The 25,156-nt window shown below is 55.6% G+C and overlaps 2 protein-coding genes across 3 annotated transcripts; one reads left to right on the forward strand and one right to left on the reverse strand.

Annotated features, from left to right (window-relative positions):
• The first annotated feature begins 806 nt into the window (after nucleotides 1–806).
• On the forward strand, nucleotides 807–15,381 carry CLU (clusterin). 2 transcript variants are annotated; one of them, XM_083856073.1, is made up of 8 exons: nucleotides 807–936; nucleotides 3,853–4,001; nucleotides 6,805–6,975; nucleotides 9,297–9,714; nucleotides 12,124–12,237; nucleotides 13,088–13,314; nucleotides 14,739–14,920; nucleotides 15,201–15,381. In XM_083856073.1, the coding sequence occupies exons 1-8, from the start codon at nucleotides 846–848 to the stop codon at nucleotides 15,205–15,207; spliced, it is 1,359 nt and encodes a 452-aa protein (XP_083712199.1). In that variant the 5' UTR covers nucleotides 807–845; the 3' UTR covers nucleotides 15,208–15,381. The 2 variants fall into 2 exon arrangements, with proteins under 2 accessions (XP_083712199.1, XP_083712200.1); XM_083856074.1 differs by lacking the exon at nucleotides 15,201–15,381 and having other exon boundaries at nucleotides 14,739–14,965.
• A 2,164-nt stretch (nucleotides 15,382–17,545) lies between these two features.
• On the reverse strand, nucleotides 17,546–24,802 carry SLC35F6 (solute carrier family 35 member F6). Its single transcript, XM_083856195.1, has 6 exons — nucleotides 24,710–24,802; nucleotides 22,278–22,350; nucleotides 20,519–20,747; nucleotides 20,194–20,403; nucleotides 19,178–19,288; nucleotides 17,546–18,202 (listed from the first exon to the last, which is right to left on the reverse strand). The coding sequence occupies exons 1-6, from the start codon at nucleotides 24,784–24,786 to the stop codon at nucleotides 17,700–17,702; spliced, it is 1,203 nt and encodes a 400-aa protein (XP_083712321.1). The 5' UTR covers nucleotides 24,787–24,802; the 3' UTR covers nucleotides 17,546–17,699.
• Between the last annotated feature and the right edge of the window lie 354 nt (nucleotides 24,803–25,156).

Consider the following 25,156-nt stretch of genomic DNA (forward strand, 5'->3'; position numbering starts at 1 on the left):
AATGGGGGGTTATTTGAGATTTGGGATGGGAGTTTTCTGGGATGGGAATTATTTGGGATTTGGGGTTTTTTGGGGGGATCTGGGATGGGGTTGTTTGGGATTTGGGGGGTTATTTGGGATGGGGTTGTTTGGGATTTGGGATGGGAATTATTTGGGATTTGGGTCTTTTAGGGATTTGGAATAAGGAGGAATTATTTGGGATTTGGGATGGGGGAGTTATTTGGGATGGGGGAGGTTATTTGGGATTTGGGATGGAGTGTTATGGGATGGGAACTATTTGGGATTTGGGTTTTTATTTTTTGGCCTTTGGGACCGGGGGGGGTTATTTGGGATTTGGGGTATTACGGGATGGGAACTATTTGGGATTTTGGGGTTTTTTTTTGGCATTTGGAATTGGAGGGGGGACATTATTTGGGATTTGGGGTATTATGGGATGCCAGCACCCGCTGTGTCACCTCCAGGGGGGTTTGGGGACATTCCCCCCCTCCCCCTCCCCACCCTCATTGCACAAGAATTTTTTGGGCCGGGCCGGGAGGGGAAATTTGGGAATTGCACAATCCCGGAGGGGGCGGCGGTTTGGAAGAACCAGAACCGCTCCTTTATTATTTTTTGGGAAGGGGGGGGGGTTGAGTTGGATCCCAAAAATGCCAAAAATCCCCCTCCACCCCCCACTTGGCTCGGGCAGCGCCAAATTCCCAAAAATCCCGAGTTGTTGTTGTTTTTTGGTGTTTTGTTTTTTTTTTTTTTTGGGGGGGGGGGATGAGTCAGAGTCCCGTGGCGGGGTGGGGGAGGGGCGGGCCGGGCTCTGACCCCCCCCCCCGGTGTCCCCTCCCCCCGCAGGGACCATGGCGGTGTCACTGTCGCTGTCGCTGTCGCTGCTGGCCCTGCTGGCCTGGGGGGGGGCGAGGGGCCTGGTGCCCCCCGGGCAGCTCAAAGGTGAGTGGGGGAAGATTTTGGGGGGTTTTGGGGATTTTGGGGATCCTGGGGGGGGGGGTTCAGAGGTTTGAGTTTTGGGGGGTTTGGGTATCCTGGGGGGGGCAGGGGGTCTTATTTTGGGGGTTTGGACCCCCAGGGGGGGGTCACTGGTTTGAGTTTGGGGGGAGTTTTGGGGATGGGAGGAGTCGGGGGGGGGGTCTCATTTTTGGGGGGTGGCACCCCCAGGGGTGTCATTTTGGGGGGGTCTGGACCCCTGAGGGGGGTGGCGGGTTTGAGTTTTGGGGGGGTTTGGGGGTGGGGGGGGTCAGGGGTTTGAGTTTTGGGGGGGTTTGGGGGATGGGAGGGGTCGGGGGGGTCTCATTTTGGGGGATTTGGGAACTGGGGGGAGATTTTGGGGGGCTTTGGGAACTGGGGTGGTCACAGGGTCTAATTTAGGGGGGGAGTCTGGGGATGGGAGGGGTCGGGGGGTCTCGTTTTTGGGGGGTGGCACCCCCGGGGTGTCATTTTGGGGGTTTGGACCCCTGAAGGGGGTTACGGGTTTGAGGTTTGGGGATGGGAGGGGTCGGGGGGGTCTCATTTTGGGGGGTTTGGGAACTGGAGAGAGGATTTTGGGGGGTTTGGGGTATCCTAGGGGGGGTCACGGGTTTGAGTTTTGGGGGGGTTTTGGTGGTGGGAGGGGCCGGGGGGTCTCATTTTAGGGGATTTGGGAACTGGGGGGGTCACAGGTTTGAGTTTTGGGGGGTTTGAACCCCCTGGGAGGGTCACAGGGGTCTCATTTTTGGGGAATTTTGGGGAGAGGGGGGTTCATAGGTTTTAATTTTGGGGGGGTTTAGGGAGGGGGAGTCAGGGGTGGGTCGCGGGTTTGAGTTTTCCCTCCCTTTCCCCCTCTTTTCCCCAATTTTTCCTCACTTTTTCCTGAATTTTTTCCTGATTTTTCCCTCCCATTCCCTCATCTTTCCCCCAATTTTTCCCAGTCTTTTCCCTCCCTTTCTCCCATTTCCCCTCTTGTTTTTCCCCAACCTTTTCCCTCCCTTTTCCCCAATTTCCCCCTCATTTTTTCCCAGTCTTTCCCCTCCCATTCCCTCATCTTTTCCCCAATTTTTCCCAGTCTTTTCACTCCCTTTCCCCCAATTCCCCCCGATTTTTCCCCACTTTTCCCCCAAATTTTCCCCCAATTTTCCCCCACTTTTTCCCCAACTCCCCCCAGTTTTCCCCGATCTTTTCCCTCCCTTTCCCCATATTTTCCTCCTCTGTCCCCCAATATTCCCCCAATTTTCCCCCAATTTCCCCCCAATTTTCTCCTAATTTTCCCCGATCTTTTCCCTCCCTTTCCCCCAACTTCCCCCCATTTTCCCACAATTTCTCCCCAAATTTCCCCCACTTTTACCCCAATTATCCCCCACTTTCTCCCTAATTTCCCCCTGTTTTCCCCTCAACCTCCCCTCACCTTCCCCCTGTTTTCCGCCTCTTTCCCCGCCATTTTTCCCAGCATTTTCTCCTCTTTTCCTGGCATTTTCTCCAACATTTTCCCCTCTTTCCCTGGCATTTTCCCCGACATTTCCCCCTCTTTCCCCGGGGTTTTTCCTGACGTTTTTCCCCTCTTTCCTTGGTGTTTTTTCCCAACGTTTCCCCGGGGTTTTTCCCAACGTTTTCTCCGGCATTTTTCCTGACGTTTTCCCTTCTTTCCCCAGATTTTTTCCCAACATTTTCCCCTCTTTCCCTGGCATTTTCCCCAACATTTTCCCCGCTTTCTGTGCCATTTTCCCCGACATTTTCCCCTCTTTCCCCGGCATTTTTCCCAACATTTTTCCCGGTGTTTTCCCCCTCTTTCCACGGTGTTTCCCCCCCATTTTTCCCTCTTTCCCCAGATTTTTTCCCAACATTTCCCCCTCTTTCCCTGGCGTTTTTCCCGACATTTCCCCCTCTTTTCCTGGCATTTTTCCCTGACGTTTCTCCCGGTGTTTTCCCCCTCTTTCCGCGGCGTTTCCCCCCCATTTTTCCTTCTTTCCCCAGATTTTTTCCCAATATTTTCCCCTATTTCCCTGGCATTTTTCCCAACATTTCCCCCTCTTTCCCCGGGGTTTTTCCTGACGTTTTCTCCGCCGTTTTTCTTGACATTTTCCCCTTCTTTCCCCAGGTTTTTTCCCAACATTTTCCCCTCTTTCCCTGGCATTTCCCCCCCATTTGTCCCCTCTTTCCCCGGTGTTTTTCTCAACATTTTCCCCAACACTTCCCCCTGTTTCCCTGGCGTTTTTCCCGACATTTTCCTTTCTTTTCCTGGCATTTTTCCTGATGTTTTCCCCTCTTTCCCCAGTTTTTTTCCCAACGTTTCCCCTCTTTCCGAGGCGTTTTCCCCGACATTTCCCCCTCTTTCCGTGGCGTTTTTCCTGATGTTTCCTCCCTCTTTCCCTAGGGTTTTTCCCGACATTTTCCCCTCTTTCCCCGGTTTTTTTCCCAACATTTTTCCCCATTTCCCCAGCGTTTCCCCCAACATTTTCCCCAGAATTTTTCCCGACGTTTTCCCCTCTCTCCCCGGCGTTTTTCCCAACATTTCCCCCTCTTTCCTTGGCATTTTTCCCAACCTTTCCCCCTCTTTTCCTGGCATTTTCTCCAACATTTTTCCCTCTTTCTCCAGTGTTTTTCCCAACGTTTTCCCCTCTTTCCCCAGGGTTTTTCCCGGCATTTTCCCCTCTTTCCTCAGTGTTTTTCCTGATGTTTTCCCCTCTTTCCCTGGCGTTTTCCCCAACATTTTCCCCTCTTTCCCCAGGGTTTTTCCTGACGTTTCCCCTGACATTTTCCCCTCTTTTCCCAGGGTTTTTCCTGACGTTTTCCCCTCTTTCCCCAGCGTTTTTCCCAACATTTCCCCCTCATTCCCCGTTGTTTTTCCCAACATTTCTCCCGGTGTGTTTCCCCCAGAGCTGTCGGCGGCGGGCAGCAAGCGGATCGACGCGGAGCTGGAAAACGCCATCCAGGGCGTGAGGAGGATGAAATCCCTGATGGAGCAGAGCAACAAGGAGCACCAGGAGCTGCTGCAATCCCTGGAGCACGCCCGGCACGGGAAAGAGGTGGGAATGGGGATGGGAATGGGATTTGGGGTTGGGGTTTGGGATTTGGGGATGGGGAATGGGGAATGGGAATGGGAATGGGGAATGGGAATGGGAATGGGGAATGGGAATGGGGAATGGGAATGGGAATGGGGAATGGGGAATGGGAATGGGGAATGGGAATGGGAATGGGGAATGGGGAATGGGGAATGGGAATGGGGAATGGGGAATGGGGAATGGGAATGGGGAATGGGGAATGGGAATGGGGAATGGGGAATGGGGAATGGGGAATGGGAATGGGAATGGGGAATGGGGAATGGGAATGGGGAATGGGGAATGGGAATGGGGAATGGGAATGGGGAATGGGAATGGGGAATGGGAATGGGAATGGGGAATGGGAATGGGAATGGGAATGGGGAATGGGAATGGGGAATGGGGAATGGGAATGGGGAATGGGAATGGGAATGGGAATGGGGAATGGGAATGGGGAATGGGGAATGGGAATGGGGAATGGGAATGGGGAATGGGAATGGGGAATGGGAATGGGAATGGGGAATGGGAATGGGAATGGGGAATGGGGAATGGGAATGGGGAATGGGAATGGGGAATGGGAATGGGGAATGGGAATGGGAATGGGGAATGGGAATGGGAATGGGAATGGGGAATGGGAATGGGGAATGGGGAATGGGAATGGGAATGGGAATGGGGAATGGGAATGGGGAATGGGAATGGGGAATGGGGAATGGGAATGGGAATGGGGAATGGGAATGGGAATGGGAATGGGGAATGGGGAATGGGGAATGGGAATGGGGAATGGGGAATGGGGAATGGGGAATGGGGAATGGGAATGGGGAATGGGGAATGGGAATGGGGAATGGGAATGGGGATGGGAATGGGAATGGGGAATGGGAATGGGGAATGGGAATGGGGAATGGGGAATGGGAATGGGAATGGGGAATGGGAATGGGGAATGGGGAATGGGAATGGGCCAGGGATGGGGGATGTCATGCTGGGAATAAGGTGGATTGGGAGTGGAACGGATTGGGAATGGGATGGGCTGGGAATGGGGGATGCTGTCCTGGGAATGGTGTATTCTGGATCCTTGTAATGGCGTGTCCTGGCAACCTGGGAATGCTGTGTCAGGGTTGGTGTGTCCTGGCAATCTGGGAATGCTGTGTCAGGGTTGGTGTGTCCTGGGAACAGGGAATGCTGTGTCAGGATCTGTGTATCCTGGGAATTGGGAATGCTGTGTCAGGGGTTGGGTGTCCTGGGAACAGGGAATGTTATCCCAGGAACAGGGAATGCTGTGTCAGGGACCAGGTATACCAGGAAGAGGGATGGTTATCCCAGGAACAGGGAATGCTGTGTCAGGGTTCGAGTGTCCCAGGAACAAGGAATGACATCCCAAGAACAGGGAATGCTGTGTCAGGGATCAGGTATCCCGGGAACAGGGAATGTTATCCCAGGAATTGCTGTGTCCCGGGAACAGGGGATTCCATCCTGGGGGTGGGGGTGTCCTGGCACTCTGGGAATGCTGTGCTGGGAATCAGCGACTCCTGGGACTCTGGGAATGTCATCCTGGGGATCTAGGAATGCTGTGCCAGGGATTGGAGTGTCCCGGGAGCCTGGGAATGCTGTGCTTGGGATCTGGGAATGCCGTGCCAGGGATCACTGTGTTCCAGGAATGTGGGAATGCTGTGCTGGGAATCTCTGTGTCCTGAGAATCTGGGAATGTCATGCTTGGGATTGGGGTGTCCTGAGAATCTGGGAATGCCATGCTGGGAATCTCTGTGTCCCAGGAATCTGGGAACACCGTGCCCGGGAATCTCTGTGTCCCAGGAATCTGGGAACACCGTTCTGGGAATCTCTGCATCCCGGGAATACCGTGCTGGGGATCTCTGTATGCCGGCACTCCGGGAATGCCGTACCTGGGAATTGGGGTGTCCTGGGAAGGCCATGCCCGGGAATCTCCTTATCCCAGCACTCCGGGAATGCCATGCCCGGGAATTGGGGTGTCCTGGGAAGGCCATGCCAGGGAATCTCTGCATCCCGACACTCGGGGAATGCCGTGCTGGGACTTTCTGCATCCCGGGAATGCCGTGCCTGGGAATCTCTATATCCCAGCACTCTGGGAATGCGTTACCTGGGAATCTCTGCATCCTGGGAATACCGTGCTGGGGATCTCTGTATCCCGGCATCCCGGGAATGCCATGCCCGGGAATTGGGGTGTCCTGGGAATGCCATGCCCGGGAATTGGGGTGTCCTGGGAAGGCCATGCCCGGGGATCTCTGCATCCCAGCACTCCAGGAATGCCATGCCCGGGAATTGGGGTGTCCTGGGAATGCCATGCCTGGGAATCTCCTTATCCCAGCACTCTGGGAATGCCGTGCTGGGAATCTCGGCATCCCAGCACTCTGGGAATGCTTTGCCAGGGATTGGGGTGTCCCAGGACTCTGGGAATGCTGTGCTGGGAATTTCTGCATCCCGGCACCCCGGGAATGCCGTGCCTGGGAATTGGGGTGTCCTGGGAATGCCGTCCTGGGAATTTCTGCATCCCGGCACTCCGGGAATGCCGTACCCGGGAAATCTTTGTGTCCTGGCACTCTGGGAATGCCGTGCTGGGAATCTCTGCATCCCAGCACTCTGGGAATGCTGTGGCCAGGAATTGGGGTGTCCTGGGAATGCCATGCCCGGGAATCTCTGCATCCCAGCACTCCAGGAACACCATGCCAGGAATTGGGGTGTCCTGGGAAGGCCATGCCCGGGGATCTGTGCATGCCGGCACTCTGGGAATTGGGTGGCAGGACTGTCCTTTTCCCGGCAGGAAGCGGTGCGCCTGGCGCGGCAGAAGGAGCAGGAGCTGTCGGCGCGGGGCGAGCGCTGCAATGACTCGGTGCTGGAGCTCTGGGAGCGCTGCAAGCCCTGCCTGAGGCAGAGCTGCCTCCGCTTCTACTCCCGCACCTGCCGCAGCGGGGCCGGCCTGGTGGGGCGGCAGGTGAGCCCCGAAATAAAGGGGAAAGAAAGGGGAAAACAAGGGGGAAACAAGGGGGGACAGGGGGGAAATAAAGGAGGAAGAAAGGGGAAATAAAGGGGAGATAAAGGGGGAAAGAAAGGGGAAACAAGGGGAAAATAAGGGGAAAACAAGGGGAAATAAAGGGAGGACAGGGGGGAAATAAAGGGGAAAAAAGGGGAAAACAAGGGGGAAATAAAGGGGAAATAAAGAGGAAAATGGGGGGAAGAAATGGGGGACGGGGGAAATAAAGAGAAAATAAAGGGGGAAACAAGGGGGAGAAACAAAGGGGAAACAAGGGGGATACAAAGGGGAAACAAAGGGAAAATAAGGAGGAAACAAAGGGGAAACAAGGGGGAAACAAGGGGGAAACAAGGGGGAAACAAAGGGGAAACAAAGGGGAAACAAGGGGAAAATAAGGAGGAAACAAGGGGGAAATAAGAGGAAAACAAGGGGGAAAGTAAGAGGAAAACAAAGAGGAAAATAAAGGGGGAAACAAGGGGAAAGAAAGGGGAAACTAAGGGAAAAACAAAGGGAAAAACAATGGGAAAACAAGGGGAAACAACAGGAAAACAGCAGGAAAACAGGGTTGGGGGTGATCCCGTTCCCATTCCCGTTAGCCAGAGGGGCAGGGGCTGTAGGACACCAGGATACCGGGAAAAGGGGGATTGGGGATGATCCCATTCCCGTTAGAGACTCCAGACAGGTGAGGGATATTGGAAAAAGGGGGAACTCAGCCTCATCCCAATCCCATTCCCATGATCCAGAAAACTGTCCCATGAGGGATCCCACAGGAACACCGGGAAGGGCCGGATTTGGGCCAATCCCAATCCCATTCCCAGAGGTTTGGCAGCTGAGGGATCCCCCACAGCGCTCAGGGATGACAGGAGAAGTGGGATCCCACCCTAATCCTGATCCCAGAGATCTCCAGCTCAGGGATCCCCACAGCGCTCAGGGACAGCAGGAAAGGTGAGATCCCACCCTAATCCCATTCCCAGAGGTTTGGCAGCTCAGGGATCCCCACAGCGCTCAGGGATGACCGGAAAGGCAGGATCCCACCCTAATCCCAGAGATCTCCAGCTGAGGGATCCCCACAGTGCTCAGGGACAGCAGGAAAGGCAGGATCCCACCCAAATCCCAGAGATCTCCAGCTGAGGGATCCCCACAGCGCTCAGGGACAGCAGGAAAGGCAGGATCCCACCCAAATCCCAGAGATCTCCAGCTGAGGGATCCCCACAGCGCTCAGGGACAGCAGGAAAGGCAGGATCCCACCCAAATCCCAGAGATCTCCAGCTGAGGGATCCCCACAGCGCTCAGGGACAGCAGGGAAGGCAGGATCCCACCCTAATCCCGATCCCAGAGGGATCCAGCTGAGGGATTCCCACAGCGCTCAGGGATGACAGGAAAGGCAGGATCCCACCCAAATCCCAGAGATCTCCAGCTGAGGGAACCCCACAGCGCTCAGGGATGACAGAAAAGGCAGAATCCCACCCTAATCCCGATCCCAGAGGGATCCAGCTGAGGGATCCCCCACAGCGCTCAGGGTTGACAGGAAAGGTGGGATCCCACCCTAATCCTGATCCCAGAGGGATCCAGCTTAGGGATCCCCACAGCGCTCAGGGACAGCAGGAAAGGCAGGATCCCACCCAAATCCCAGAGATCTCCAGCTGAGGGATCCCCACAGTGCTCAGGGACAGCAGGAAAGGCAGGATTCCACCCTAATCCCAGAGGGATCCAGCTGAGGGATCCCCCACAGCGCTCAGGGATGACAGGACAGGTGAGATCCCACCCTAATCCCAGAGGGATCCAGCTGAGGGATCCCCACAGCGCTCAGGGATGACAGGAAAGGCAGGATCCCACCCTAATCCAAATCCCAGAGGGATCCAGCTGAGGAATCCCCACAGTGCTCAGGGATGACAGGAAAGGCAGGATCCCACCCTAATCTTGATCCCAGAGGGATCCAGCTGAGGGATCCCCACAGGGCTCAGGGACAGCGCGAAAAGCGGGATCCCACCCTAATCCCAGAGATCTCCAGCTGAGGGATCCCCACAGCGCTCAGAGATGACAGGGAAGGTGGGATCCCACCTTAATCCCAGAGAATCTCCAGCTGAGGGATCCCCACAGGGCTCAGGGGTGACAGGAGAAGCAGGATCCCACCCTAATCCCAGAGGGATCCAGCCGAGGGATCCCCACAGGGCTCAGGGACAGCAGGAAAGGCAGGATCCCACCCTAATCCCAATCCCAGAGGGATCCATCTGAGCGATCCCGGTAATCAACCGGATTTTGATCCCATTCCTCACCCCCAGCTGGAGGAATTCCTGAACCACTCGTCTCCCATCTCCATCTGGGTGGACGGCGAGCGCCTGGACTCGCTGCTGGAGCGGGACGAGCTGCAGGAGCGGCAGCTGGAGGACCTGGAGGAGCGTTTCGGGATGCTCGAGGACGGCGTCGACGGCATTTTCCGGGACAGCTCCCGGCTCCAGGGGAGGCTCCATCCCTTTTTCCAGGCTCCTTTCGGGGGTTTCCGCGAGGCGCTGAGGCCTCCGGTGGAGCGGCTGCGCTTCCCGCGGCGTTCCCGGCGTTTTTCCGGGGATCTTTTCCCGTTTTTCCATCACCCCGGGCAGGGCTTCCAGCACCTCTTCCAGCCGCTCTTCCACATCACCCAGCGCATGCTGGAGGACGCCCATGGGAGTTGGGAGAATCCCTTGGGAAGCTTCGGGCCAGGTAGGGAAAAGGAGGGATTGGGGAATGTGGGATGGGCCCAAAACTTTTGGTGACGAGATTCCCAAGAAATGTTTGGAGTTTCAGGGGATGAGTGTGATCTCAACGGCTTGGAATTCCCATGGGAAGTTGGGAATCGTAAGATGCCGTTGGTGGGTTGGGATTTTGGGATGTTGTACTCGTCGAATCCTGGTTGCCCTTGTGGGAATGGGGTTTTTTGGGGAATGTTGAAGGTGTTTGGTTTTCCTGGGAATGCTGAAAGTGGGTTTTTTGGAAAAGTTGAAGGTGTTAGTTTTTTCTGGAATTGCTGCTGATGGTTTTTGGGGAATGTTGTAGGTGGTTTTTTGGGAATGCCGAAGGTGTTTTGATTTTCCTGGGAATATTGAAGGTGGTTTTTATGGGGAATGTTCAAGGCGTTTGGTTTTTCCGGAATTGCTGCTGATGGTTTTTGGGGAACATTTCAGGTGGTTTTTTGGGGGAATGTTGCAGGTGTTTGGCTTTCCTGGGAGTCCTGATGATGGTTTTTGTGGGAATGTTGAAGGTGTTTGGTTTCTCTGGGATTGCTGCTGATGTTTTTTTTTTAGGAATGTTGAAGGTTTTTCTGGGATTACTGCTGGTGGTTTTGAGGGAATAGTGCAGGTGTTTGGTTTTCCTGGAATTCCTGATGGTGGTTTTGTTTGGGAATGTTGAAGGTGTTTGGTTTTCCTGGGAATCCTGCTGATGGTTTTTTTAGGAATGTTGAAGGTTTTTCTGGGGTTGCTGCTGGTGTTTTTGAGGGAATATTGCAGGTTTTGGGGGAATGTTGCAGTTGTTTGGTTTTTTTTGTGGAATGTTGAAGGTGTTTGGTTTTTGAGGGAATGTTGCTGATGGTTTTGAGGGAATCCTGCAGGTATTTGGTTTTCCTGGGAATCCTGCTGGTGGTTTTGAGGGAATCCTGCAGGGTTTTGGGTTTTTAGGGAACGCTGCAGTTGTTTTTTTGTGGAACGTTGAAGGTGTTTGGTTTTTGAGGGAATGCTGCTGATGGGTTTTTTGGGGGAATGTTGCAGGTGTTTGGGGTTTTTTTGGGAATCCTGATGATGGTTTTGTTTGGGAATGTTGAAGGTGTTTGGTTTCTCTGGGATTGCTGCTGATGGTTTTTTTTTAGGAATGTTGAAGGTTTTTCTGGGATTACTGCTGGTGGTTTTGAGGGAATAGTGCAGGAGTTTGGTTTTCCTGGAATTCCTGATGGTGGTTTTGTTTGGGAATGTTGCAGGTGTTTGGTTTTCCTGGGAATCCTGCTGGTGGTTTTGAGGGAATCCTGCAGGGTTTTGGGTTTTTAGGGAACGCTGCAGTTTTTTGTTTTTTTTTGTGGAATGTTGAAGGTGTTTGGTTTTTCTGGAATTGTTGCTGATGGTTTTTTTAGGAATGTTGAAGGTGTTTAGCTTTCCTGGGAATCCTGATGATGGTTTTGTTTGGGAATGTTGAAGGTGTTTGGTTTCTCTGGGATTGCTGCTGATGTTTTTTTTTTAGGAATGTTGAAGGTTTTTCTGGGATTACTGCTGGTGGTTTTGAGGGAATAGTGCAGGTGTTTGGTTTTCCTGGAATTCCTGATGGTGGTTTTGTTTGGGAATGTTGAATGTGTCTGGTTTTTCTGGGGATCCTGCTGATGGTTTTTGTGGGAATGTTGAAGATGTTTTGGTTTTTGGAGAATATTTTAGTTTTGGGAATGTTGCAGGAGTTTCGGTTTTGGGGAGTTTTGCAGGTGGTGTTTTTGGGAATGTTGCAAGTTTTTGTGGTTTTTTTGGGATTCCTGCCAAAGTTCTTTCGGTGTTCGTGATTTTTTGGGATTCTTGCCAATGTTTTTTCGTGTTTGGGATTTTTTTTTTTGGTATTTCTGCCAATGTTTTTTTGGTGTTTGTTTTTCTTCAGGATTTCTGCTGATTTTTTTTGGTGTTTGTGATTTTTTTTTGGGATTTCTGCCAATGTTTTTTTGGTGTTTGTTTTTTTTGGAGATTTCTGCCGATGTTTTTTTGGTGTTTGTTTTTTTTTTCCTGAGATTTCTGCTGGTTTTTTTGGGTGTTTGTGATTTTTTGGGGGGATTTCTGCCAATGTATTTTCGTGTTTGGTTTTTTTTTTCGGGGATTTCTGCCAATTTTTTTTTTGGTGTTTGTTGTTTTTTGAGATTTCTGATGATGTTTTTCCAGTGTTTGGTTTTTTTTTTGGGATTTCTGCCGATGTTTTTTTGGGAGGGGGGATTGCAGCCAATATTTTTTTTGGGAATGTTGCAGGCGGTGCCGTCACTGTCTGCCGACGCAGCCCTGGGGACAGGAGGCGCCCAAATTCCAAGAAAAAAACATTTTTATGGCACCTGGGGGGACCTCCCGGGGCTGGGGGGGGAATTGGGGAGCTGAGGGTGGCCCCGAATTCCCGCAGAATCCCGGAATTTCAGCAACGACCGGATGGTTTGCCGGGAAATCCGTCGGAACTCGGCCGGGTGCCTGAGGATGAGGGATGAGTGCGAGCAGTGCCGGGAGATCCTGGCCCTGGGTGAGCCTGGAATGGGAATGGGGGGAATTGGGGGAATGGGGATGAGAATGGGGATGGGATTGGGGAATGGGGAATGGGGAATGGGGAATGGGGAATGGGGAATGGGAATGGGGATGGGATTGGGGAATGGGGAATGGGGATGGGATTGGGGAATGGGGAATGGGGAATGGGGATGGGGATGGGAATGGGGAATGGGAATGGGGATGGGATTGGGGAATGGGGAATGGGGAATGGGGAATGGGAATGGGATTGTGGATGGGGATGGGAATGAGGTTGGGAATGGGAACAGAGATGGGGATGAGAATGAGGATGAGAATGAGGGGCACAGTTGGGGGATTGGGGTGCATGGGATGCATTTTGGGGGGATGGGATGGATGAGACAGGACGAGATGAGATTGGGATGGAGATGGGAATGGGATGGGATCCATGGGATAAAATGGGATTGGGATGGGATGAGATGGCTGGGATGGGATGGGATCTGTGGGGTGGATTGGGATTGGGATGCGACAGGACAGGACGTGACAGGACTGGATGGGATTCATGGGATGGCATGGCATGCGACAGAATCCATGGGATGGGATGGGGTTGGGATAGGATGGGATTGGGATGAGGTTGGGCATTGGGATTGGGATGGGATGGGATGGGATGGGACGGGATGGGACAGGATGGGATGGGACAGGATGGGACAGAACAGGATGGGACGGGATCCATGGGATGGAATTGGAACGGGACAGGACAGGACAGGATGGGACAGGACAGGACGGGATTGAGATGAGATGGGATTGAGACAGACCCCCCCATCCCACGCTGACCCCATCCCTGCCCATCCCCATCCCCATGCCCCCCCCAGACTGCGGGCAGGCCGAGCCATCCCAACAGGAGCTGCGGGAGCAGCTGGAGGACGCCGTGCGCGTGGCCGAGCGCTTCACCCGCCGCTACGACTCCCTGCTCCGGGAATTCCAGCAGGACATGCTCAACACCTCCGGCCTCCTGGACCAGCTGAACCGACAGTTCGGGTGGGTCTCCCGCCTGGCCAACTATTCCATGGGACCCGACGGATTCCTGCAGGTCACCACGGTGAGCCCGGGCGGGGTTTAGGATGTTGAGATGCTTGAACGTGTCCAGAGAAGGGCTACAAAGCTGGGGAAGGGATTGGAAAACAAGCCATAAGAAGAACGACTGAGGGAGCTGGGGGTGTTTGGCCTGGAGAAAAGGAGACTCAGAGGTGACCTGATCACTCTCTACAACTTCCTGAAGGGGGGTTGTGGACAGCTGGGGGTTGGTCTCTTTCTCCAGGCACCAACTGACAGAACGACAGGACACAGCCTTGAGCTGCATCAAGGGAAATACAGGTTGGATAGTAGGAAGAAGTTTTTCACAGAAAGAGTGATGAAATACTGAAATAGTCTGCCTGAGGAGGCGGTGGAGTCACCATCCCTGGATGTGTTTAAGAAGAGACTGGATGTGGCACTTGATGCCGTGATCCAGTTGAGGTGTTTGGGCTGGGTTGGACTCCATGATCTTGAAGGTCTCTTCCGACCTACACATTCTGTGATTCTGTGATTCTGTGATTCGGGGCCGGGAACAGCAGGAAAACTGGGACAGGAGCACAAAGAGCCCTTTGTGGGATCTCCTGGTGCCGGATGCCAGCACCGGGATGGCAGCCGAGGTCGGGGGCCCTCCTGGGGCTCTCCCGAGGCTGTTCCCACCTCCCGGTGTCAGGGTCTGCAAACATCTGTGGGGAACCTGATGGTTCGTTTTAGAGATCTCAGAGTGCAAAAGACACAGTGGGGGACAACTCAGTTTACTTAAACAAAAATGCACCTTTATTTAGTGCCAACAAATGCGATAGTGGGGAGAGAAAATAGAGAATAGTGAGAAAGAGAGAGAAAGAGGAGAAGGGGATTATGGGTACCAACATGGAGGGACGAGTCCTTGAGGCCTAGAGATGCCATAGACAGGATCTTCTCCAGTGGGGGGATCACAAAAGTGATTGGGGGTCTGCAGAGTTTTTATAGGGTGGTCAAGGTGGGGACCAAAGTGAGGGGACAGAGCCAAAGGGGACCAGAGTGAGGGGACAGAGCCAAAGGGACCAAAGGGACCAAAGTGAGGGCACAGAGCCAAAGGGACCAAAGCGAGGGGCACAGAGCCAAAGGGAACCAAAGCGAGGGGCACAGAGCCAAAGGGAACCACCTGCGTTGAGGTTGGTGCTCAGGAACAAGCTCCAAACCACACCTCTGGTACAGACAGACCAGTTGGGACAGGCAGCCTCGGTTCAGTCCACCATAACCAGTCCCACTGTCCTTGCACTCCATCCTCATGGAGATGCACACCAGTCCTCTGAGACTTGGCAAACGTTCCACCTCAGCCAGGCCAGGGGCTCCTTTCATAGTCTGGGGTCTCAGTCCCCAACCATCGGAGAAAACTGTGAGGCAAATCGCATCCCTGGACATCCTGTTACCCCTCGGGATGGGATAAAACCCCAGGGCCGCCCTCCCCAGGTGCTGTCCAAGGCCCCCAACCCCGAGGACCCGTCGGTGCCGCCGGACACGCAGGTGACGGTGCAGCTCTTTGACTCGGAGCCGCTGGAGCTGACGGTGCCCGGGGACATCCCCTGGGACCACCCCAAGTTCATGGACGTGGTGGCCGAGCAGGCGCTGCAGCGCTTCAAGGAGAACGCCGTGTGAGTCCCTGAAAATTATATTTTTCTCCAAAAAAAAAAAACCAAACCAAACCAAACCAACCAACCAAAAAAAAAAAAAAAACAAACCAAAAAACAAAAAAACAAAAAAAACCAAAAAACAAAAAAACAAAACAAAAAAAACCCCACAAAAACAACAACAAACAAACAAACAAACAAAAAACCCAACAAAAAAAAACCCCAACCGAACAAAAAAAACCCACCCACCCTCTCTCCTTGTGGGATAAAACCGGGCTCATCCCGTTTTTTCCTTCATTCCCAGAGAGTAGCCGGGAGATGCCGCCGCTGCCGCCCCTCCGGATCCCCCCTCCAGGGGGGGAACTGTCACCGCCGCTGTCGCCTCCCCCCCTCTTCTCCTGCCCCTTCCCGCTGCCGGGACCCTCCGGGGGGCCCCAAAGGGAAAATAAAGGTAGAGTTGAACCCCCAGGATCTGCCTCCGGAGTTTTTTTGGATAATACTGAGCGGGAAAAAGGAGGAAAAACAGCCTCGGATCCGTAACGGTGGAAATGGGAAATCGGGCTCTGTTCCCAAATCTGATCCAGCAGGAGCTCCCAAGGATTTGGGAGGCTGTCCCCATTTCCTGGGACACGGATCCAGTGCCAGGGCCTGTCCCCATCCCCTGGACACGGATCCAGGGCCTGTCCCCATCCCCTGGACACGGATCCAGTGCTGGGACCTGTCCCCATCCCTGGACACGGATCCAGGGCCTGTCCCCATCCCCTGGACACGGATCCAGGGCCTGTCCCCATCCCCTGGACACGGATCCAGGGCCTGTCCCCATCCCCTGGACACGGATCCAGGGCCTGTCCCCATCCCCTGGACACGGATCCAGGACCTGTCCCCATCCCCTGGACACGGATCCAGTGCTGGGACCTGTCCCCATCCCCTGGACACGGATCCAGGACCTGTCCCCATCCCTGGACACGGATCCAGGGCCTGTCCCCATCCCCTGGACACGGATCCAGGACCTGTCCCCATCCCTGGACACGGATCCAGGACCTGTCCCCATCCCTGGGACACGGATCCAGGGCCTGTCCCCATCCCCTGGACACGGATCCAGGGCCTGTCCCCATCCCCTGGACACGGATCCAGGGCCTGTCCCCATCCCTGGGACACGGATCCAGTGCTGGGACCTGTCCCCATCCCCTGGACACGGATCCAGGGCCTGTCCCCATCCCCTGGACACGGATCCAGGGCCTGTCCCCATCCCCTGGACACGGATCCAGGACCTGTCCCCATCCCCTGGACACGGATCCAGTGCTGGGGCCTGTCCCCATCCCCTGGACACGGATCCAGGGCCTGTCCCCATCCCCTGGACACGGATCCAGGACCTGTCCCCATCCCCTGGACACGGATCCAGGACCTGTCCCCATCCCCTGGACGTGGATCCAGGACCTGTCCCCATTCCTGGACACGGATCCAGGGCCTGTCCCCATCCCCTGGACACGGATCCAGGACCTGTCCCCATCCCCTGGACACGGATCCAGGACCTGTCCCCATTCCTGGACACGGATCCAGGACCTGTCCCCATCCCCTGGACACGGATCCAGGGCCTGTCCCCATCCCCTGGACACGGATCCAGGACCTGTCCCCATCCCCTGGACACGGATCCAGGACCTGTCCCATCCCCTGGACACGGATCCAGTGCTGGGACCTGTCCCCATCCCCTGGACACGGATCCAGGACCTGTCCCCATCCCCTGGACACGGATCCAGTGCCAGGCCTGTCCCCATCCTGTGGGAACACCGAGGATTAGTCAGATCCCACCGGGAAGGGATCTCCAGCCCCTCACAGGCCACGGAAGAGATTCCCTGCAAAGGGAATTGCCAGGTCCTGATGCCCCTGGATGAGATCCTGGGGAAGAACTCCCAGTGTAAATCCTGCTGGGAACACCCTGAGGGACAGTCACTGTACATTGGCAGCCCTGGGAATTCCCAAATTCCCACAGGATCCTCCCAGAGACCCCATGGAATGAGCCAGGAGGAGAGAGGCTTTATTGGGAACATGAGCTGGGGAAGATCCAGCCCCAGTCCCATCCCAATCCCACCCCAATCCCTTGGGAATGGGGCTCTGGCTCCACATCCCACTGCGATGAGCCGGCACAGCCTCTCACTGACATTCCCTGCAGGGACAATTCCCACTCCCTGGAATGCCAATCTCAAGAACATTCCTGGAAGCAAATCCCACTGGGAACACCCTGATTCCTGAGATATCCAGCCCCAACCCCACCCCAATCCCTTGGAAACCAGGAGAGCCGACTGTGACTCCACATCCCAATGGGAACAGCCTCTCTCCACCCCCCACTGACACTCCCTGCAGAGAGAATTCCCAATCCCTGGGATGTGGATCCCAAGAACATTCCCGAGGGCAAATCCCACTGGGAACACCCTGATTGCTGAGGGATCCAGCCCCAATCCCATCCCAGTCCCACCCCAATCCCTTGGGAACCAGGACAGCCAGCTGTAACTCCGTATCCCACCAGGAACATCCTCACTGACATTCCCCGCGGGGAGAATTCCCACTCCCTGGAATGCCAATCTCAAGAACATTCCTGGAAGCAAATCCCACTGGGAACACCCTGATTCCTGAGGGATCCAGCCCCAACCCCACCCCAATCCCTTGGAAACCAGAACAGCCAGCTGTGACTTTGTATCCCACCAGGAACATCCTCACTGACATTCCCTGCAGGGACAATTCCCACTCCCAACCTCCGCGCGGTGGGAACACCGATCCCAAGGAACATTCCCCAAGCCGGGATCGCTCATCCCTGCCTTCCCAACAGCGCTTCCCTCTCATCCTCCTCCTCCTCCTCCTCTTCCTCCTCGCCATTCCTGTCATCATTCCCATCATTATTCCCGCCATTATTCCCGTCGTTATCCCGGCTTGGCACCAGGGCTCGGTGCATCCCGTTGTAGAGCGCGGCGCCGAGCAGGAGCATCCCAAATCCCGGGATTTGGAGGACGTGGAACCTCTCCCATCCCAAGGCCAGGCTGAGGGCCCAGACCAGCAGCGTCCTCAGGCTGTCCAGCACCGTGCGGGTGGTCGCGCTCAGCTCCCGGGTCACGCTGACCCCGGCAAAGTTGAAGAAGGAGATGCTCCCGATGTTGCCGAGGAGAGCCAAGAGGATCAGCGGATCCCGGCGGATCTGGCAGAAGGCGTCAGCGGGATCCTCCAGAGCCCCCCGGGGGTTCCCCGAGAGCCGCCCCGCCGGGATGAACGACAGCGGGACCAGCAGCACTGACAGGATGGTGAACCCGAAAAATCCTGGGGAAAACGAGGGGAAAAAGGGGCTGGGCGATGGGTTTTCCATGGGTAATTCCTGTTCCATGGGTAATTCCTGTTCCTGGGGGTAATTCCTGTTCCCCTGGGGTTGATTCCCCTTTATTGGGGGTAATTCCTGTTCCCAATTCCTGTTCTTAATTCCTGTTCCCTGGGTAATTCCTGTTCCCTGGGTAATTCCTGTTCCCTGAGGGTAATTCCCCTTTATTAGGGGTAATTCCCATTCCCTGGGGGTAGTTCCCCTTTATTGGGGGTAACTCCTGCTCCTAATTCCTGTTCTCAATTCCTGTTCCCTGGGTAATTCCTGTTCCCTGGGGCTAATTCCCCTTTACTGGGGGCAATTCTTGTTCCTAATTCCTGTTCCCAATTCCTGTTCCCTGGGAGTAATTCCTGTTCCCTGGGGGTAATTCCCCTTTATTGGGGGTAATTCCTGTTCCCAATTCCCATTCCCTGGGGGGTAATTCCCATTCCTTGGGGTAATTCCCATTCCCGGGGGGTAATTGCCATTCCCTGGGGGATAATTCCTGTTCCCCGGGGGTAATTCCCATTCCTTGAGGTAATTCCCATTCCTGGGGGTAATTCCCATTCCCTGGGGGTAATTCCCATTCCCTGGGGGGTAATTCCCATTCCTGGGGGTAATTCCTGTTCCCTGGGTGTAATTCCAGTTCCCAATTCCTTTTCCTGGGGGTAATTCCCATTCCTGGGGGTAATTCCCATTCCTTGAGGTAATTCCCATTCCTGGGGAGTAATTCCTGTTCACAGGGGGTAATTCCCATCCCTGGGGGCTAATTCCTGTTCCTCGGGGGGTAATTCCCATTCCTTGAGGTAATTCCCATTCCTCGGGGTAATTCCCATTCCTGGGGGGTAATTCCCATTCCCTGGGGGTAATTCCCATTCCCTGGGGGGCAATTCCCATTCCCAGGGGCAATTCCCATCCCTGGAATCCCGGGAATGCCGCACCCTCGGTGCCCACGGCCCGCAGCGGGGCCACGTCGTGGCTGAAGATGAATTTCTCCTCCAGCACCATCTGGATGGAGACGATGCCCTGGGCCAGCAGGATCAGCAGGTCACCTGGGAAAACACGGGAAAATTAACCGGGAAAACGGGGAAAAATTAACTGGGAAAAATAACACGGGAAACAGGGAAAAAATTAACAGGGAAAAATAACATGGAAAACAGGTGAAGATAACAGGGAAAACAGGGAAAAATGGAAAACACGGAAAAGAGAGATAACAGGGATAACAAGGAAAAATAACAGAGATAACAGTGAAAAATAACAAAGAAAACAGGGAAAAATAATGATGAAAACAGAGATAAAAGGGAAAACAGGGAAAAATAACAGGGAAAGCACGAAAACAGGGAAAACCGGGAAAAGAGGAAAAAATAACAGGGAAAACAGGGATAACAGGGAAAAGAGAGGGAGGGAAAAAGCAGAAGGAAAGGAAGAAAATGGAATGAGGAGAAGAGGAAGGAAAATAGAGGCATAGGGGTGGAAAGAAGACCAGGAAGGAAATGAGGAAGGCAGGGAAGGAGGGGGAAGAAAAGAGGGAAGGAGGGAAAATAAAGGAGGAAGAAGGAGGAGAAGGAAGAGGGAAGAGGGAAGGGGGAGGGAAGGGGTAGGGGGAGTGATCCCACCATTTCAAGGAGTGATCCCACCATCCCAAGGACTTCTCCCCACCACCCCAATCAGTTTTCCCGTCATCCCCAGCCCTTCCCACCCTGTCAGCATTCCCGGGATATCTGTGACCACGACGGCCAGCCTGTGCTTGGCTGGAGTGACCCTGCCATTCCAAGGACTGATCTCACCATTCCAAAGAGTGACCCCACCATCCCAAGGACTTTTCCCTGCCATCCCAAGGACTGACCCTGCCATCCCATGGAGTGGTCCCACCATTCCAAGGAGTTTTCCCACCATTCCAACGACCTTCCCCACCATTCCAAGGACTTTTCCCACCCTCTCATCCCCCCCGGGATACCCGTGACCACGTCGGCCAGGCCGTGTCCCTGCCCGGAGCCGCTCAGATCCGCCAGCCCCACCAGGGCCAGCCCCAGGATGGTCAGCACGATCCCCAGCCAGTGGCTCCAGCCCAGCCTGCGGCCCAGGAAGGCCACGGACAGCAGCCCCGTGAAGATGATGAGGGAGCCCCGCAGCATCTGGAAGCTGGAGGCGCTGGTCATGTTCAGAGCTGAGGAAAAAAAAAAAACTGCTTGGGAAATTTTCCCAAAATTTTATGGAATTCCGAGGTGGAATCTTGGCCAGGGAGGGAAAAAAATTTGGGGAATTGTGTGTCAGGGACTCACCCACGTACATGATGCTGGTGCCGGCCATGTCACACAGGGCTGGGGGCAGGAACAGCAGCGGGGAGAAGGGGCGGGATGGGGACGGGGATGGGGACAGGGATGGGGACGGGGATAGGGATGGGGACAGGGATGGGGATGGAGGATCCCCCCGGCGCCGCCGCCGATCCCGCAGGAGCAGCAGGTAAAACACCGGGAGGCAGGAAAACTCCCCCAGGAACATCCCAGCAGCCTGGGGGATAACGGGATAACGGGGGATAAAGAGGGGGGTCAGTGTGGGGAAAAATGGGGGGTGGGAATGAGGGGGTGGGATGGGGGATGGAAAAGGGGGATCACCTGCAGGAATGTGGGGCTGGAAACGGGAATGTGGGGCTGGAAATGGGAATGTGGGGCTGGAATGTGGAATTGGGCATGGAAGATGGAAAAGGGGGATCACTGGTAGGAAAAAAGGGTTGGAAACGGGAATGTAGGGGTGGAAGCTGGAAAAGAGGGATCACCTTCAGGAATGGGGACTGGAAATAGGAATGTGGGGCTGGAATGTGGAATTGGGCATGGAAGATGGAAAAGGGGGATCACTGGTAGGAAAAAGGGCTGGAAACGGGAATGTGGAGGTGGAATGTGGAATGTGGGGGTGGAGGCTGGAAAAGAGGGATCAGCTGTGGGAATGGGGGCCTGGAACACGGAATGTGGGGCTGGAACATGGAAATGAGGGATGGAACATGGAATAGGAGCATTGACCTGCAGGAAAAGGGGCTGGAACACGGAATGTGGGGTTGGAAGCTGGAATAAGGGGATTCCTCTGCAGGAAAAGGGTTTGGAAACTGGGATGGGGAGCTGGAAACTGGGATGGGAACTGGAAACTGGGATGGGAACTGGAAACTGGGATGGGAACTGGAAACTGGGATGGGAACTGGAAACTGGGATGGGAGCTGGAAACTGGGATGGGGCGCCCCCTGCAGGAAAGTGGGGCTGGAACATGGAATTAGAGGCTGGGACCTGGAATGGGGGGAATCACCCGCAGGATTGGGGTTGGAATGGGGAATGGGGCTGAGATTGGGAATGGGGCTGGAATGGGGAATGGGGCTGGGATGGGGAATGGGACTGGAATGGGGACTCACACCTGCAGGAATGGGGGCTGGAATTGGGAATGGGGCTGGGATCAGGATTCCCACCTGCAGGAATGGGTGCTGGAATTGGGAATGGGGAATGGGGCTGGAATTGGGAATGGGGCTGGGATCAGAAATGGGGCTGAAATGGGGCAGGAATGGGGAATGGTGCTGGAATTGAGAATGGGGAATGGGGCTGGAATTGGGAATGGGGCTGGGATCAGAAATGGGGCTGGAATGAGGAATGGGCCTGGAATGGAGAATGGGGATGGAATTGGGAGTGAGGCTGGAATGAGGATTCCCACCTGCAGGAATGGGGCTGGGATCAGGAATGGGGCTGGGATCAGGATTCGCACCTGCAGGAATGGGGTTGGAATTGGGAATGGGGCTGGAATTGGGAATGGGGCTGGGATCAGGACTCCCACCTGCAGGAAGGGGTGCTGGAATTGGGAATGGGGCTGGAATTGGGAATGGGGCTGGGAATGGGGATTCCCACCAGCAGGAAGGGGTGCAGGAATGGAGAATGGGACTGGAATTGGGAACGGGGCTGGAATTGGGAATGGGGCTGGAATTGGGAACGGGGCTGGAATTGGGAACGGGGCTGGAATTGGGAATGGGGCTGGAATGGGGAATGGGGCTGGGACCAGGATTCCCACCTGCAGGAATGGGTGCTGGAACTTGTGCTCCTCAGTCCCATCGCAGCCGGGAGCGCTGAAGTTGTCGGCCCACCTGGGAGAGGACAGGGCAGGGATCGGGATCGGGATCATCCCGAATTCCCTTTGTCCCGCCCGGGGCTCTGCTCTGGGACACTTCCGGGGCCGGGATGTCCCCAGGGAAGGTGACACCGCCAGGGCTGTCCCAGCTGAGCAAACCTGGCTGGGATCCCGGGATTGAGTGACAGCCGGGAATGGGACACCGGGAATGGGACACCCCATGTCCCAAAAATCCTGGCTGGGATCCCGGGACTGAGTGACAGCCGGGAATGGACACCGAGAATGGGACACCGGGAATGGGACACCGGGAATGGGACACAGGAATGGGACACCGGGAATGGGACACCGGGAATGGGACACAGGAATGGGACACTGGGAATGGGACACTGGGAATGGGACACAGGAATGGGACACCGGGAATGGGGCACAGGAATGGGACACAGGAATGGGACACCGGGAATGGGGCACAGGAATGGGACACTGGGAATGGGACACAGGAATGGGACACCGGGAATGGGGCACAGGAATGGGACACTGGGAATGGGACACAGGAATGGGACACCGGGAATGGGACACAGGAATGGGACACAGGAATGGGACACAGGAATGGGACACCGGGAATGGGACACTGGGAATGGGACACAGGAATGGGACACCGGGAATGGGACACCGGGAATGGGACACCGGGAATGGGGCACAGGAATGGGACACAGGAATGGGACACCGGGAATGGGACACCGGGAATGGGACACTGGGAATGGGGCACCGGGAATGGGACACCGGGAATGGGACACTGGGAATGGGACACAGGAATGGGACACTGGGAATGGGACACGGGAATGGGACACCGGGAATGGGACACTGGGAATGGGACACAGGAATGGGACACAGGAATGGGACACTGGGAATGGGACACAGGAATGGGACACAGGAATGGGACACCGGGAATGGGACACCGGGAATGGGACACCGGAATGGGACACTGGGAATGGGACACCGGGAATGGGGCACAGGAATGGGACACAGGAATGGGACACCGGGAATGGGACACAGGAATGGGACACAGGAATGGGACACCGGGAATGGGACACCGGGAATGGGACACAGGAATGGGACACGGGAATGGGACACTGGGAATGGGACACTGGGAATGAGACACAGGAATGGGACACCGGGAATGGGACACCGGGAATGGGACACTGGGAATGGGACACAGGAATGGGACACCGGGAATGGGACACAGGAATGGGACACCGGGAATGGGACACCGGGAATGGGACACTGGGAATGGGACACAGGAATGGGACACGGGAATGGGACACTGGGAATGGGACACTGGGAATGGGACACTGGGAATGAGACACAGGAATGGGACACTGGGAATGGGGCACCGGGAATGGGACACAGGAATGGGACACTGGGAATGGGACACTGGGAATGGGACACTGGGAATGGGACACTGGGAATGAGACACAGGAATGGGACACTGGGAATGGGGCACCGGGAATGGGACACAGGAATGGGACACTGGGAATGGGACACTGGGAATGGGACACTGGGAATGAGACACAGGAATGGGACACCGGGAATGGGACACCGGGAATGGGACACTGGGAATGGGACACCGGGAATGGGACACAGCAATGGGACACCGGGAATGGGACACCGGGAATGGGACACTGGGAATGGGACACCGGGAATGGGACACAGGAATGGGACACCGGGAATGTGACCCCCCTATCCCAAAACTCCGGATCCCGAGGGACACCAGATCCATAAAACCCGCCTGATCCCAGGCTGGGATGCCCCAGCCCCAATTTGGGGCAAATCCTTGTTTCTTGGGGGGTGCTCTGACCCCCTCATTGGATAAAACAGGAACCGGCGCGGGTTTCCCGACCCCACAGACCCCCAAATCCAGGCGGGACCCCCCAATCCCCCTTTTCCACCAATCCCGGGGGATTCGGGGCCGGGATGTCGCAAGAGGCTTTTTTTGGGAGCTGACGTGTCCCCCCCGCGCCCCGCCCCCCCCCCGTGCCTCAGTTTCCCCTTTCCGGGGTTTGGGATCCGCACGGGACCAGCCGGCCCGGCGGGTCCGCCCCCGCCCGGGAAGATTTTTGGGATCAAAGCGGGAATGGCGTCACTTCCCTCACGGGATTTTTTTGGGGTGCGGGGGCGGCTCCACTCCAAAACAACCCGGGGAACCCCAAATTCCTCCTCCGACCCCACAAAGAGCCGCACCCCCTCCCAAAACAATCCCCGGAGAGGGGCGGGGACACCGAGGTGACTCCAGGGGACACGGACCGAGCTGGGGGCGGGGTTTTGGAGGGATTTTGGGGGATTTTGGGAGGATTTTGGGGGATTTTGGGGGCACTCACTTGGCCGCCAGGGTGTTGATGGAGCCGGTGAGGAGCATGAGCGCGGCCAGGCCCAGCTGGTACCGGGACCACGCCATGGAGCCCCCGGGACCGCCACCGGGACCGCAGCCTGGCCACGCCCACACCGGGACACGCCCACACAGTGGACACGCCCACCGAGCGCGCCCCCTGCTGGCGAAATGCGGGACACGCCCCCAATTGGCCACGCCCACACTGGGGACACCCCGATCTGACCACGCCCACAATCTGTCCACGCCCATACCCAAAAGGACACGTCCTCATTTTGGCCACGCCCACACCGAGGACACGCCCACCGAGCGCGCCCCCTGCTGGTGAAATGCGGGACACGCCCCCCCAGTGGCCACGCCTATACCATGGACACGCCCACCCAGCGCGCCCCCCGCTGGCAACATACAGGACACGCCCCCAATTGGCCACGCCCACACA

Source organism: Zosterops lateralis (assembly GCF_965231275.1).
Source record: "Zosterops lateralis genome assembly, chromosome: 3".
Lineage (NCBI taxonomy): Eukaryota > Metazoa > Chordata > Aves > Passeriformes > Zosteropidae > Zosterops > Zosterops lateralis.

Excerpts from the sequence above, each read along its gene's own strand:
- SLC35F6 (XM_083856195.1), bottom strand. The coding sequence starts at position 24,786 with ATGGCGTGGTCCCGGTACCAGCTGGGCCTGGCCGCGCTCATGCTCCTC. Across the intron at positions 20,404-20,518 it reads CACCAGCATCATGTACGTGG|CTCTGAACATGACCAGCGCC; the intron begins GTGAGTCCCTGA and ends TTTTTTCCTCAG. Across the intron at positions 19,289-20,193 it reads CCTGGCCGACGTGGTCACGG|GTGACCTGCTGATCCTGCTG; the intron begins GTATCCCGGGGG and ends GTGTTTTCCCAG.
- CLU (XM_083856073.1), top strand. The coding sequence starts at position 846 with ATGGCGGTGTCACTGTCGCTGTCGCTGTCGCTGCTGGCCCTGCTGGCC. Across the intron at positions 6,976-9,296 it reads CCGGCCTGGTGGGGCGGCAG|CTGGAGGAATTCCTGAACCA; the intron begins GTGAGCCCCGAA and ends CCTCACCCCCAG. Across the intron at positions 13,315-14,738 it reads GATTCCTGCAGGTCACCACG|GTGCTGTCCAAGGCCCCCAA; the intron begins GTGAGCCCGGGC and ends CGCCCTCCCCAG.